The 15,235-nt window shown below is 34.8% G+C and overlaps 1 protein-coding gene across 1 annotated transcript in view; it reads left to right on the top strand.

Annotated features, from left to right (window-relative positions):
* The window catches only part of arap2 (ArfGAP with RhoGAP domain, ankyrin repeat and PH domain 2), a 141,261-nt gene that overhangs the window by 53,803 nt on the left and 72,223 nt on the right, over positions 1-15,235 (top strand). Inside the window, exons 9-13 of the mRNA XM_041274532.1 lie at positions 3,530-3,708; positions 7,588-7,694; positions 10,200-10,399; positions 12,453-12,538; positions 13,085-13,267. Of these exons, the coding sequence (XP_041130466.1) occupies positions 3,530-3,708; positions 7,588-7,694; positions 10,200-10,399; positions 12,453-12,538; positions 13,085-13,267 (755 nt within the window). The remainder of the gene's footprint in view (positions 1-3,529; positions 3,709-7,587; positions 7,695-10,199; positions 10,400-12,452; positions 12,539-13,084; positions 13,268-15,235) is intronic.

Genomic DNA, 15,235 nt, shown 5'->3' with positions numbered 1-15,235 from the left:
AAATACTGTAATAATAAAGAAAATCAAAGAATACAATCAGTACTAATATTATTAATAATTTAGCTGATGCCTTTATCCAAGGTGACTTCTTTAACTTACTCCAGCAGTTTATATTGTTTGTTTTGGATTGTCTTTTTATTATAGTGAACAAAAGGCTTTGGACCCATACAGGGTTGTTATAGCAAGGGAGTACGGTATTTAGTTTTTGACTTGCATAAGAACATAAGGAAGTTAACAAACGAGAGGAGGCCATTCAGCCCATCTTGGTCGTTAGTAGCTTATTTATCCCAGAATCTCATCAAGCAGCTTCTTGAAGGATCCCAGGGTGTCGGCTTCAACAGCATTACTGGGGAGTTGGTTCCAGATTCCCACGATTCTCTATGTAAAAGTGCCTCCTATATTCTGTTTTGAATGCCCCATTATCTAATCTCCACTTGTGACCCCAGGTCCTTGTTTCTTTTTTCACTTCGAACAAGGCCCTTGGGTCGACATTGTCAATACCTTTTAGACTTGTATGTTTCAAGTACGACACTTGCATATTTTAATATATAATGCGTGCACATTCGTTATTTAATTTTTGTTATTTTTCACCTCCTATAGTGTTCAACATTTAACAGAGGGTATAACGAAGTTTGGACCAGAATCCAATATTATCCCTTACAAAAAAGTAATAAACTGCAAATATACTTGTGCCAAAATTGTCTGGTTTTACTAAACTATCGGTACTATTATACTGTCCTATTTTGGCACACGTATACTTGCAGTATACAACTTTTTATATTTGTTTTATAAATAATACAACGTAGTTCTCTTTTACATACCTGCATTATGTCTTGCTAGATGTGCACCTCCAGATTCTGACAAGTACTTTTAGAAAACCAGGTGCAACTTCTGCTCTGGATCAAAAAGCTATAATGCTCTGTGGCTGCCCAGTTATGTGGATAACTATCAAACAACTAGTAGAAACAAACTAAAACATAAGTCTGGGGAAAACAAATGGAAGTCTGGAAAAAGTCTGGAATTCTGATGTTGAAAAAGTGTATGAACTCTGTTGGAATAGGGGTGGGGGGTTCTCCACAGAACAGTGAATGCACTAACACAGGTGGATAACTGCATATAGAGATTGTTATGACAGCACTCACAATAAGCACTATTGATGTTCCGCGATCGCGGAATTGGGCATTTTGGGAATGGAATTTTGCATTGTTGTACTTTGTTTGTTTGTTTGTTTTTTTGCAATACATCCAGCCAGGTTGAGTTCATTCATCACGTGACTTCACTAGCGTGTCTCTGCTGAAACTCAACATGGTGGCTGCACCAACGAAGAACGCAATGTTTCAGCAAAAGACAGGAGCTAAAAATATCTGAGTATCTATATATGGATACTATTCTGCACATTTTGCTGTCATGCACAAGTCAATACCATTAAAGATCATAAACCATGACAGTTTCGTAATTAAATGAGATTATCTGACGAAGAAACAAGCTATGTATTCTTTAAAGGAAACTGATCACTTTACTGTGTAAAGGATTTAGTCACTACACTACACACCACTGGTTTCATAAAGACATTCTGTCCGGAGACGCACCTCTTGTTAAATTTAGCAAATAAGGCAGATTTAGCAAAGAAACAAGTGGGAGGATTCGTTATGCATTTAAAAGGGGCAGTATTTAAATTACAATCGGGTGATACAGAGCAGTGAACCTGTACAGCAATGAGTCAGTCAAAATGCCTTTTTTTTAAATTTGTTTTTATCAGTGTTTCATATTTTATTCTGGATATTGTAATGCCATAAAAACGCTAAACTTCATTTGTGGAGTACTGTGCATAGGATTACTTTCACATGGCATTGCTGGTCTGTTACTAAACTGTTTTTCATTTTTATTTTTATTTTTACTGTAATGCCAGCAATAAGCTAAATGGGTCTTTTCAAAACACCTGTATTTGTAGACTGAACTACAATGACAGTGGAAGACTGTATGATTCACACAACAGTGATGGACATTTTTTTTTTTTTTTTTTTTTTGTTTTTTAACTGTTGTAATATAATTATGTTTTCCTTCTTATTTTAATGCCATCAACGAGCCAAGTGATGTTTATAAACATTATGACATGTCTGAAGTATCTTCAAGAGCTTTACTTACTATTACAGCAATACGTCTGATTGAAAATTTTTAATTAAAAAAAAAAAAAAAAAAAAAAGACAATTGTGGTAATATTTATTCATTTACTTATTGTAACTATCAACATTATATGTATGTTCAAATGCCATGTTTAATTATCAATACATTGATAGAAAGTGGAGAAAAAACGGAATTGGCCATTTTTGAAAGATTTGCTATTCCTCATAATGGAAAACCAATAGTTCTACACACTGCACATGGTGTCAAGCCATAGCTATACTGTGCATTACTGTTTTAAAATGTAAATATTCAGTAACATCATATCCAACAGATTGAGGTAGCAGTCATTGTGGTTCATATAGCAGATGCACTGTACTAGATGTACAGCTGCTAATTACTGGTATCATGGAGATGAGGTTAATTTTAAGCCTATATGTTAGTCTTACATAACCTTGTAACTTAAATTATCTTTAACCTCATTTTTTAATCACACGTTTTTCTTGTTTTCCCCTCAGAAGATGGTTTATTTTAGTATTTAGAAATGTATTGGTTAGTGAATAAAAAAGGCACGCAAAAACTGCTTTAAACATGGGGGCTTATTTTTGCTTTAAAAGTGAGCAAACATAAACGATATTAATTAAATTACAAATCCAGCGTTGCTATGTGGTTTGCTATAAGCCATCTTCACGCAAAACTTCTGCTTAATATCTCTGTCGCGCTCTTTCTTGATATTGCCAAGAGCCGATAAGCAGCTTCGGCTATTTTAAACACACGGCCGGTAAACATTGCGTTTATGAAGCTTGCTTTGTTCAATTCAAATGCATTTAAAAGCGACAACAACACGCTGCTAATATCTGCAAGCGTGCGCTCCGTCATACAAATAAATTGCGCAAAGAAAGCTTTCTCGACTGGTGTATTGAAACGCCGCTGCTACACGCAACTGACTGACACACGCATACAGCCCGCCTCTCTTAAAGAGGAACGCACCAAAAGCCTACTTGCTATAACGCTTTCTTTCTGTTTCCATCGCAGAAGATAAATTTGCAGCCAATGCCATTATTCTGGTAGCCTACTTTTTTTTAATATTTATTTATTTATTTATTTATTTATTTATTTATTTAGCAGGCGGTTAATTGATCTGGGCAGTTATGTCACAGTTAGATATGCGACGTTCTGGTATACTAGCTCCCTTTATCATGAACCCTAAAAGATGAATATCATTTTCCACACTGTTTGATTCAACTGCAATTAAATAATGTACTGTATTGTTAAATTTATTTAACTTGCCTTAAAGGATACACAGCAAATGTATTGTGTTTGTACAACATGTCATCTTAAATTCTAATAACTTTGTGATCTTTTTCACCTTTTTATTTTTTATTTATTTATTTTTTTTTTTTTTTAGGTGGCAGACAAGACTGGATAAATACACTTTTGATTGCTATGAGAACTCGGGCCAGAATTTCTCAAGGGAGTTTCAAACATACCTTTGACAGGTGTGGATATCTGGAACTAAGAGGACACAAAGGAAAAATCTTTATGGTCCTGGTTGGAACTAAAGTTAGACTTTGCAAAAATGAACAGGTAAGTTTAAAAAAAAAAAAAAAAAATCCCTATTGAACATTTCTGCATTTCAGTGGAGGCATCACACATTCATGGTCACAGCCCTATAGGGTAAGGGCATCTGCTAATAATAATAATAATAATAATAATAATAATAATAATAATAATAATAATAATAGGCGGCATGGTGGTTAGCACCAGGGTCCTAGGTTCAATTCCGGCCTAGGGGTCTGTCTGTGTGGAGTTTGTATGTTTTCCCTGTGTCTGTGTGGAGTTTGTATGTTCTCCCAGTGTCTGTGTTTGTTTTCCTCCCACAGTCCAAAGACATGCTGTTCAGGTTGAAGTTTAATCTATTGTACTGTATGTACCATAGTCTACAACAATACTCTGTGTTCATGCAGGTCTTGGTACAGTTGTTGTATATTTTTGTTGTCTGTTGTTGTAGTACCATATTGTAAGCTCTGGAGTGCAGTGTTGTTTAATAAAGTTATTTGATGATTTTTATTTCAGGTAGTGGGATAGAAAGAAAGAGATTAAAATATGTATTTTTGTATTTAAAAAGCAGTACAATAAACTACATTATTACATATATTTGAATTATCGTATAGATGCAAGTAAAGCATTAGTATGTGTGTGTAATATTTAATAAAGAGAGCATTTAAATGTAATATTGCAACCAGTGTTGCACAGATAAACATTCTCAATCAGTAATGTCGTTGCAGGTTTTTGGTGCAAGTATAGTTGTCTTGTTCTCACAAGAACTATGAAAAGGTCAAATGGGAAAATTGAAATGTAACTTTAGGACTTAGGACATTTTCTAAAACATTCACTGCAAGCAGCATTTGATAACATTGCTAGTTAATATATCCACTGTGTTCAATTAAATACTAGTTTAGTCTGAGCATATTCTACTGACAACAGCTTAGTTCAAAGTGTTATTGTTATAACTCCCTGTAGTACAAATCTCAGATAAATTTGCTTACTGTTGTTTTGCTACAGTAAGTCGTCTTCATTCTTGTTGTTGGGGATTTGATTTATATGTTCCTACAGACCCTCAACATGTCACATCTACAGTACAACCAGTAATTCACTAACTTAAATCATATTTCATAGCATACCATTCATTGCTTCCCTCGCTATGTTTGATGTATGATTCAACATACAGGTTTTCTGTTTTGCTGGAGTTGAACTATCACTTATGGGAAGATATATGTACAGTATTTATAACGTTTAATTGATCCATTTACAGTCGGTCTGTTACATATTCCCAACATAATAATCAAGTTAAAGAAATAAGAAACAATACAAATCTAAAAAGTGAGAAAATGTGAATAGAAAATGCCAACAGCACTAACAGAATCGCCAAACAAGTGCCTTTTTATCTTTGCTTTTATCTTTGTAATGCACGCCTACAGCAAAGATATTTCTTGCCTTAATATTGTATGTGAGCAGTGATGCTGTATACTGTACAATTAGCAATTACTCTAAAAATGATTGCAGGGCAGCTTGCTGTAGAAAATACCAACAAGCCAGATACAGTGCAGTCGATGATTAGAGCTTTCCCGTAATTGGTCACCAAGAGGGATGTTGATCATTAAAGACAGGCACTGTTAATCATTGCCCATTCTTTTAAGATCTCAGAGGTGCAACTTCTCAAGAAGTTTCTCTTCAAAATAATTGCACAAACAAATGTGTTTATTTCTCCAGCCAAAATCCAAATGTAATCATTATGTTTATTTATTGCATTCTGCTAAATCTTGCTTATATTAATAGACACATTCATGGAAATCAAGAGTGGTCTTTGGTAAAAGTAGCTGCATGAGTCCATGAAATTAACAAACACACAAACAAAATGATATAATATTAATCACAATATAATCACAGTACCACAGAGTTAAGGGTGATGGTACACAATTACTAAAAAAAAAAAAAAACATGTCGATTCACCATTGTTATTAATAGTGCTTTATTTCTACGTATTATAGTACATTTAATATATTTGAAACCCTGCTAGAAATTAAAACAATGCTTCTCTTGAATGTATTATGCATTGAGATATCTAATTTGGAGTGTAATTATGAGCTAAAATTATAGTGTAGAACCATTTAAATGGCCTATACACTGGTTGCTGGAGCATTGAGTTTTAAACAATGAAACATTAGCACTTTAACTATTATGTGGTCAGTCTCCAATGACATTCTAGTAGTGCAGTAGTGCAAGGATAGTAGTGTAATGGTGCTGAGGTCTGACAAGTCCAGTGCGTAGTAGGAGGGGTAGTTCAAGAGATCTACAAGTGCAGTCTAAACAGGTGAGGAGGCAGTGGAAGGCAGTGAGAGGGAGCAGTCCTGGTTCCACCACAGAGGGGCTAGGGAAGAGAAGGCATGGGTGGATGGAGATTGGAGGGAAGGCATGACAAGTTGACCAGTAGAGAAGGAGCAGAGAGGGGGTGTAGGGAGACACGAAGGGCCCAGTGGTTAGTGTCTAGCAGATTAATAATATAACACAATGATGTGAAGTCATTTGACATGCTTAGAAATGGAATCAATTTGTCAGATATTTCTGTACTGTACTTCATATTGCACTGTACTTCATATTGTTGCAAGCCAAGTCAGCATTACTCCTGCACTGGCCTAAGCTAAATATGATTTGTTCCATTTCAAAGGTACATCTATTGGATTTCAGAATGCTTATACAGAACATATTATTTCCACTTGTCTTTCCCACAGTGGCTACAGTATATAGCTGCAGATGAGCTCTCCTTAGGGGAGTGGCAATCTTAACGCCACCATCATCGCGACCACCAACCATTGCGCTCCACCAGCACCATACCAAAAAACAAAGTAGTTATCGGTTTATAAAATTGTATAGGTTCACATAATTTCTATGCCGATATTACATATTGATATACTTGTATGTAATATATTGATTTAAACCCTGAAATAATTGAGAGGGGAGAACAGCGGTGTAAAATTGCAATTGTGTAACTAATGGTAAGAACATATTTGACCCTAGACTTAAAAGGCGAGCCTTCCCAGTGCAGTCGTCTTTATAAGATAAACAAGCACATCTTTAAAAATGTATATGTAGCTGCCCAATATGGTGCATCTGTGGAAGACTGAATTCTGCAGGAACCTGTGAATCCCACAATATCCAAGGAATTCTGTTATCCACAGATTAAGACTGGCTGTAGTGATGAGACATTTTAACAGCAGCTCCAAAACTCATGAGTATTGAGCTATTAAAGCATATCAAAGATTTGATCATGTCTGGTCTGCTGTGGTCAATACTAAAGCCAATTTGTCTGTGAGGATACTGTCAATGATGCCATGGTTCGATTTTTTCTTTTTTGTCAGATTACTGTCAGGTCTGTAGGTTTCTCAACAGAACAAAGGGTCTTAAGGAAATATCCTAATTGTTCCAAGTGCATCACGTGATTTAATGATTGGCTATGGGGCCATATTCACACAGCATTTACTCCTATGCTAAGTTTGCACCCTTATTTTTATTTGTAAAATAAAAATAAAAAAAACCTGCTAATGTTAAACAAAAAAACAACTGCGGTGCTCTCAAATTAACCTCCTGAGTTATGTATTCATTGTTAACAAAGTGAATCTGTAGTTAATGAATGAAAACAAAGTGCTTTCTCCTTTTAGTTTGTTCTTGAGCTTTCCTTTTCTAACTGAATGATGGGGTCTGTCCCTGACTGGCAATGAATCTTAGTTCCTGTGTTTATGTGAACAAGGCACAACTGATTGCACTGGACTCAAGTTAAATCTTGCCTGATTGGGCCCTGGCCTCGGGAGTAGCCCTGAGTGCTGATTAGATACACTGGATAATATTTGGACACAGTACAATTATATGCTTTATTGAGCTATATTATTATGTTTTATATCATTTTAGGATTTTAAATCTGGACTTGCCATCACTGTCATTGGACTGGATGTTGCTACAGTGAACGATCTTGAACGCAAATGTTTTGAGATAAATACACCTTTCAGAAACTTTTGGTAAGTATAGCTGAATACATTTCTTCTGTAATTGTGGCCTTTAGAAAAGTTAATTATTATAACATGCAAATCACAGTGCGGTCACTTTGGTCCTTTAGAGGTGTGTGACAGGACTGCCTTGTGCTAACGTCCCCAGACCAGGAAGCTGACAGAGGCCGGTGCTGCAGGTGGATGCTCTGGTGCACGTTTTTATTTAAAATAAAAGGGTTGAACAAAAAAAAAACAACGCTCAGAGAACAAAAAATGAAAAGCTTGAACAAAACAGTCACAAACACAAATACCTCCACCAAAGCCAAGTACTGTACTGGTCCTTCCAGCATGATTAGCAATGAATATGTTTACTTTGTTTTACTTTTACTTTTGTTTTCTCTCAAACAGCCATGTTTGCATGGCCACACGCTGCACGAGTTTAGTGGGATGGGGCTTCAACACATTTAAATAAACATAAACAATACATTTTAAATCATGCCAATAAATTCTCCCATCTTCAAAAAAACACCAAACAATACAACACGTTTATCAGCAGGGCTTTGCCTTGCCCCCTATTTACACATTGGGCTTTTTTGCTGTGCCAAAAAATGTTGAGCAAGACCCAGATCAGAAACACCAGATGGTCATAGAATTGGGCCATGCGTCTAAGTTGTAAGTTGAATCTGATGTCTGTTCAGAGCCAGGGTGAACACTTTTTGGAGATATTCATGTTTTTAAGATGTACTGTTTTTTGTTTCGCTCTTTTAAAGCCACTACTTTGTCAGTGCATTTTGTGTCTCAAGGCACTTCAGTTTTTGCTGTCCTGCACTTTACAACACCGTACTGTAGATTGAAGTCTGTCCTACATTCGTTTACCAGTCTCCTGTAGAAATTGGTCCCAATCCACATATCAATTTTACTATTCCTCACTACTGTGTTTTTGATGGTAAATTCAAACCATTGCTTTTTAAAGTTAACCTGTAGTCCTTTATTTTAATCTTCCAGTAACAACCAATAAGCAAACCACAGTTTTTTTTTTTTATTCACCAGTCTAAGAAATTATTTTAAAGCTGTTTGCATTTTCTTTAATGATAGTGTATAAGGCTGATTTTAAAGGTTAGGGAGCACACTGTATTTCTTTTTCAGCATCCAACAGCCCAATGTAGCAAACCACCTGCTGTTCATTAAACTTGAGACTTGTTTTCTATCCCTCCAGCAGTGGAAGGAAAAAAAAAACCGCTGGAAATACGATGGCTAATAATTGATTTTTATGACAATGCCTGTGGGCATTGCTGCTATAGTGATTTGAAAACATCTTTGCCATGCTTACAAATTCATTGTGTGACGTGTCTGGGCTGTTTAGGACTTGTTTGCCCTTAGAGTAGTAATCAATATAGCTCTTAAAGTGAGCCTATCCTCAAACCACCTGATGTCTTATTTGTGTTGTCTTCTATAATATAAAAGTAGCTAGTTGAGCAAAGGTGGTCCTGAAGGCTTGTTTGTCTAAGTTGAATATATTTTATAGCTTAACCTTGCTGGCCAATGTACTACTTTTGTTATTTACTTCCATTTGCTGGATGTTTATTTAATTTCCAGTATACAGAAATATACTGCAATGCTGGAAGTAAAATACATTTCACATTACCACAATGAACTTCTGTACAGATGTTTTATAACTTTATAATGGAAGTATCCAAAATATGTTTTTTGGATGAAAATTTCACTTTAGGATCGTGTAATCTCTGTTTACTGTGATATATCATGGTAAAAGTATAGCAGAGTGTAATAAAGTATTCTACCATAGTGAAAGCATGGAGAAGCACAGTTAAGTATGTTTAAGTATCGTAAATGAAAATATAAGCATTTGCCATGGTAAACATCTATAGGGGTATACATACTTCTATAATGATACAGTATATACAGGGTTGTTCTAAAGAAACTACACAATTTTGCAGCGATGCTGTCATCAGGATACTAATGTTTAGTTCCCTGCTTTAACACAGGTACACGGGTATGCCTGATGGGTAAATGCAGTCAATATTGCACACACACAGTCATTTTGGTAAAAATGTCTCTTATGTTAATGTTTAATTTACAAACAGCTCCTATGCACATGAACAAACCTCTGTAGTTGTAGGTCTGAAATAGTACAGCATACTTCACCATGACTGAAACAAATAGACCTGTTCTAAAGAGAGAGAAATAAACTGGCCTCAGTCTCTGATTGGTAAATTGCTTGTAAGGCTAATCGTAACAGGCTAATAACTGAAGGATTGCCAAGTTTGTTGACAGGCTGCTGATTTTTAAACTGTTTATATCTCTGACTGACACTTAATTTGCGCACTCAAGGAACACAAAGAGGGGGGCAGTTAAAAAATTTCATGAATTTAAAGAGAACTTTCTATTTAACACTGTAAAAAACATTAACATGGGGCAAAACCTGGTCGCTTTTAAACGAATACAGGAATGTGTACACTGTGTTTTAATGGTCCTTAAAATCAAATTAATACAAGAGAAAAAAATGAATTGTTGCAGCTTTGCAGCGGAATCGGAAAGAGAGAAACAGGAGTGGATTGAAGCAGTCCAGGAATCAATAGCAGAGACAATCTCCGATTATGAAGTAGCTGAGAAGATCTGGTTCAATGAATCCAATAGGAGCTGTGCAGATTGCTGTGCACCCAAGCCTGAGTGGGCATCCATCAATCTGTGTGTTGTCATTTGTAAGAAGTGTGCAGGTAATAAAGACTAAACTCTTTGAAATGTCATTGCTCTCTGACTTAATACACCCTCGTCTTCCCCTTTTTCTTCCTACATATCTCCTCTGAAATATGACCAAGTGCAAACATCCGTTGACATCAAAAGATAGCTTTTATTTCCAGACCTAGTTAATGCAACTAATTGTATTGAACCACATGTTATTACCCCTTACAATTCATCGTTACCAAGAAAGAGTCTGAGTAAAGCATTTAGAATGTGTATTTTGTTGTTGTTAAGGAATCTTAGTGCATGTTAGTCAATTATTTGTTAGATGATTCACAGTACAAGAAATGTAATTTGGATAGCAGATTATATTATTGTAGAAATAAAGATAGCACACATTATTTTAACCTTTTAACCTACACCTCCCTGCTGCCAGTGTCTTTATTATTATTATTATTATTTTTTTTTTTAACTTCACTAGTCTGTAAGTGAAAGCTATTGAAACTCAGACTTTTCTTTGTTAGGCAGAACTATGCTGTTGCATAAAATACAGTTTTAAATCAATTTAAGATTATACTGTATATGATATTTTATTTAACAATTGTAACTTTTCCTCACCTGCAGCTGTGCCCCCAAGTTTTGCATCACCTAGAAATATATATGAACATAAATGAAATATGAACATGTTAGATATTTTATTTAATATCATGTAATCAAAGAAACTACAAAATGACATTGCAAAAGTCTACCGGAAGCCATAATAGTAGTACAGAATTTTGGTAGATTATTTTAAACGTCGCATTTTGAAAACTACAAAGTAGTATGCTATTCAGTATGTTAACGTAACATTATTTAAGGTGACTTTATGAAGCAAGATTAGTTAATTCTATAGGGTGATCCAAAACTAGTAACCCGTTCCATTTTCTGCAAATTACTGTATTAAATAATTGATTAATTAAAAGTTATTACAGCAGCAAAACATATTACTACAAAAGACAAACAAAAAATCATGTATACAGGCAAAGAAATTCTCCAGACATAGATGCACACACCTTTTTTTTTTCATGGCAGTTTAGACGCTAACTACAAAATAATGCCCATGGTGGACCTGTTTTATAAACATCAATCAGAGACATGTCTTAATCAGGTACCAGTGTTACTGGCAATAAGGAGATCAATACAGTACACAACTCTGCTGCTGACACATTCAAGGAAATCATAAAAGAATGCAACACAAAATGCTAATGAGCACCCTGATGAATAGCCAGTGCAAAGCTGATCTTTTAAGCTTTTAAAATAGCTTTCTTTTCTGTTTTAATTTTCTTTGAAACTATAAAGCACATACCAAACTGGAAAATGATATGCCTTGCTTTAACAAAAAAAATAACCAAACAAAACTGTGATCAGCTAGGTGAAATCTATGGAATAACAGTGGCATTGCCCTTTACTGTTGACACGAACAAGAAACCGCAATTGCAAAATGTTCAACTAGGTGGAACTACACTCAAAATCTAATTAAATAGAAAAATATTTTTAAAGGGTTTGTTTCTTGGTTCTCCCTTTTCAACAATTCAGTTTCTAATATTGATTTTTTTTTTTTTTTAAGTTTTGTTATTTGATATATTCAGTAAAGCCTATTAAGATTTGCAATACAACGTAGACTGTAGATTTATTTTTTTTATAACACATAGGTTGTGATATCAGAAATAGCTATATAATTCTGAGTGTGTGTCTCGCTTGTAAAAGTGCTGCCTATTTGGTGATTTGAAATGCCTTTTTATTTTCTTCCTGCTTGAAAATGTTATACATTTACAAAATGGATTTGTAACTTTAAGACCAATGCATTTTACAAATTAGTAATAAATATCAATATGCATTTTCACTACATCTGAAAGATTGATCCCGATATCAAAAGAGTGAGAACCTCAAAATTAACTGAAGTACATGTTGAGAAACAAGAGGCTATTAAAAGTGTGAACTTCAAGCTTTTTACAGCAACAGTTTTCAGTTACCAGGTCTTGTTTAATAAAAATCTTGACTGTACTTATCTTTTGCAACTAGTTACAAGTTCAGCTGCCCTTTTTTCAGCTCAGCACAGGTCACTGGGATCCAATATTTCAAAGGTTCGAAGTCTTAAATTGGACACCAGTATTTGGAACAATGAGTTGGTGGAGGTAAGAAATATGTTTTATGCACTAATGCCACACTATTAAATAGTTTGATGGATTTTTAACAGCACGCATTGTGTTGCTTGCAAGGGTATGGAGAATAAAGAGGCCGCTGTATTTATTATGGATACAGAGGACGCTTTCCCTCTGAAACATGGATTTAGTGGAGGCACCCATATATAAAGATATATTATGTACAATTATTTTAATGAACAAACCGTTTTACAAGAGTAGTGGTACCCACAAATGTAAGTATTGTATTAGAAATTATGAACAACTGGGGAGGTTTTTTGCCTGTTAAGCCACTCAGACCCTCTGTTCAAAAAATACATTATTATGAAACTGATAATAAAGAATCCAAGTTATTGGCTGTTATATTGTCATTCAAGGTGTTTTATTTCTTGCTTTGATTTGCAGTTTACATTTTAATTGCCAATGTAGTCAAAGAAAAGAACATCTGTTTCTGTGTGTACGTTGTGCTGAAGACCTTGTTTTTGTCTGTGATCATTGCTGTGATTGCTCACCGAAGCTTGCTGTCTATTTCTTTCTCAGCTTTTTCTAGTTGTTGGCAATAGGGGTTCAAATAGCTTCTGGGCAGCAAACCTTCCGCAAGAGGAACAACTGGATTTGGATGGATCCCCAGAACAACGAAATGTCTTCATAATCAAAAAATACAAAGACAGAAAGTTCAGGAAAATCTTACCTGACTTCGTTAATCAAGAGCAGTTAAACCAGGTAATGTTGATTGATTATTACCCAGAAGTTGCTCTTCAGATCCCTCTGGCAGATTACTTTATGCATACACAATGATGGATCACTAAAATGTTGATAAGCACATTACTTTTACTGGTGCAGTTCATATTCAGAAAAATATTATTCCACCCCCCTGTTTTTTGCATCTTTTTTGTATCTGTTTTGTCCCCTGATTTAGTGTATTATAACACAGTAATGTTTGAATCATTTCAAACTTTTAAATTCCCACAGCAGAACAGCAAAAATACCTCCATGGAGTTGAGTATTGCCCACTTCTCCAGTATTTCTAAAAGCATTGCTAGCGTGAAATGTTTTAATGTTCGAATCACATGCTGGCTTTTTCTTCATTGTTAAGTGAGATTCAGATTGTTGTGTGGATGCATGCTGTTTTAACAGAGCCTGTGCTACTTAATCAATCACTGTAGTGAAGCATTTGGCTTGTCAATCCTTTGCTAATGTATATCCTTAAAATGCAAACCTGCTCGCAGCATGATGTGATGCTGTCATTCATTCACTGCAGCCAAACAACACTTTTTTACTTTTAAAACCTTTATCTTGCATAGCTGGTCTGTGTGCAGCAAATAAATATAATGGTTGATATATTCATAAATGATGCAGTTTGTATTGTACAGTACACTGAATACATATACCTACAAGAAACTAAACTGTCTAATTGTCACGCTGTCCAATATGGTGGCAATGGCCACACTGTCATCAGTATCTGCATTCTATGTCATATTTAAAAGTGAACAAGAATGACTTCCTTTTTGTTTACTTAAACTGTTTTGAGATTAGAATTATATTTGTAGTGCCTGATTTTAAACTTTGTATGAGCTTTCTGTTAATGGATATTTACTTTTTTTTTTATTCGAGTTTGTCAGTGGATGCTCTGGCTAATTGGAGTTGGATTACAGTCATAAAAAAAAAAAAAACACACATGCAATTTTTAACCTTTTAAAAAAAGTGCTCGGAATTCAAATGTGGTTGAGCCTCCTCACATCCAGAATCAAATATTTTAGGTTTGATCATTAAAGTAGAATCAGGGAGGGGTATTTCTTATTGGTTGTGGGCTGGTAAAACACATGTTAACTCCCCTCAAAATACTGACCCATATCCAATTTTATGATATTGTATTCTGACCCGTACAATTCACAGTACAGTCTTAAAATGAAACACTTAACTCTGGAAACTGTTCTCATGGTTAAACTAAAAAAATCAGGAATAACAAAATTACCTCTTTTTATCTTTTGTACAACATGATTCCCAGGACCCCAATTAAAAGGTACTCGCACTCTCATTACATATACCTAGTCCTACTGTGCAGAATCTGTCTCTAACTTATTACCATCTCCCTGTTTGAATAGCCTAATACAGTAAAGTCACTAATAATAAGACGCCCAAGGTAAAGTTACCAAGCTGCATTGTTTTTAATGGTTGTTCTAACCTCCCAACTGTTAATATTAAAATAAAAAAGATGTACTTATAAAATAACTAATTTTAAGGACTTTTGTTGTTGGAGAGGTTAGAACAAATTATATATAAATGCTGTACTGTGCAACTTACAATGCGTCTGTCTATTTTAAGATGACTGCTAATGCATGACAAATCTACAGGTAATACTTTATGCTGTGTGTACAATTCTCACAAGTGTGATTCCTTTTGGGTAACTGCAGATTATAATACAGTAGTTTAATATTTGCAAAGCTTTAATTGAGTTTTTTTAAAAAAACTGCTTTTGACGGTGTGAAATACAGTTTAATATTCATGAGCATGCTCTTGACGGCATTATAAAAATAACATTCTAGAAAAGTTTCATAAATATCAGACATTATTATAGTAATCAAGTTAAAGCTTGAGCTGTTATCGCCAATAAACAGGTTGAGCAGATTATGCAGCCAGATCATTTGCTGCTTCATAACAGTTTTTTTTCAACAGTTTTTTTTACTTTTT

Source organism: Polyodon spathula, chromosome 2, assembly GCF_017654505.1.
Source record: "Polyodon spathula isolate WHYD16114869_AA chromosome 2, ASM1765450v1, whole genome shotgun sequence".
NCBI classification, from domain to species: Eukaryota; Metazoa; Chordata; class Actinopteri; order Acipenseriformes; family Polyodontidae; genus Polyodon; species Polyodon spathula.
Note: the sequence above shows the minus strand (reverse complement) of the source record. Positions and strands in the feature narration are given on the sequence as shown.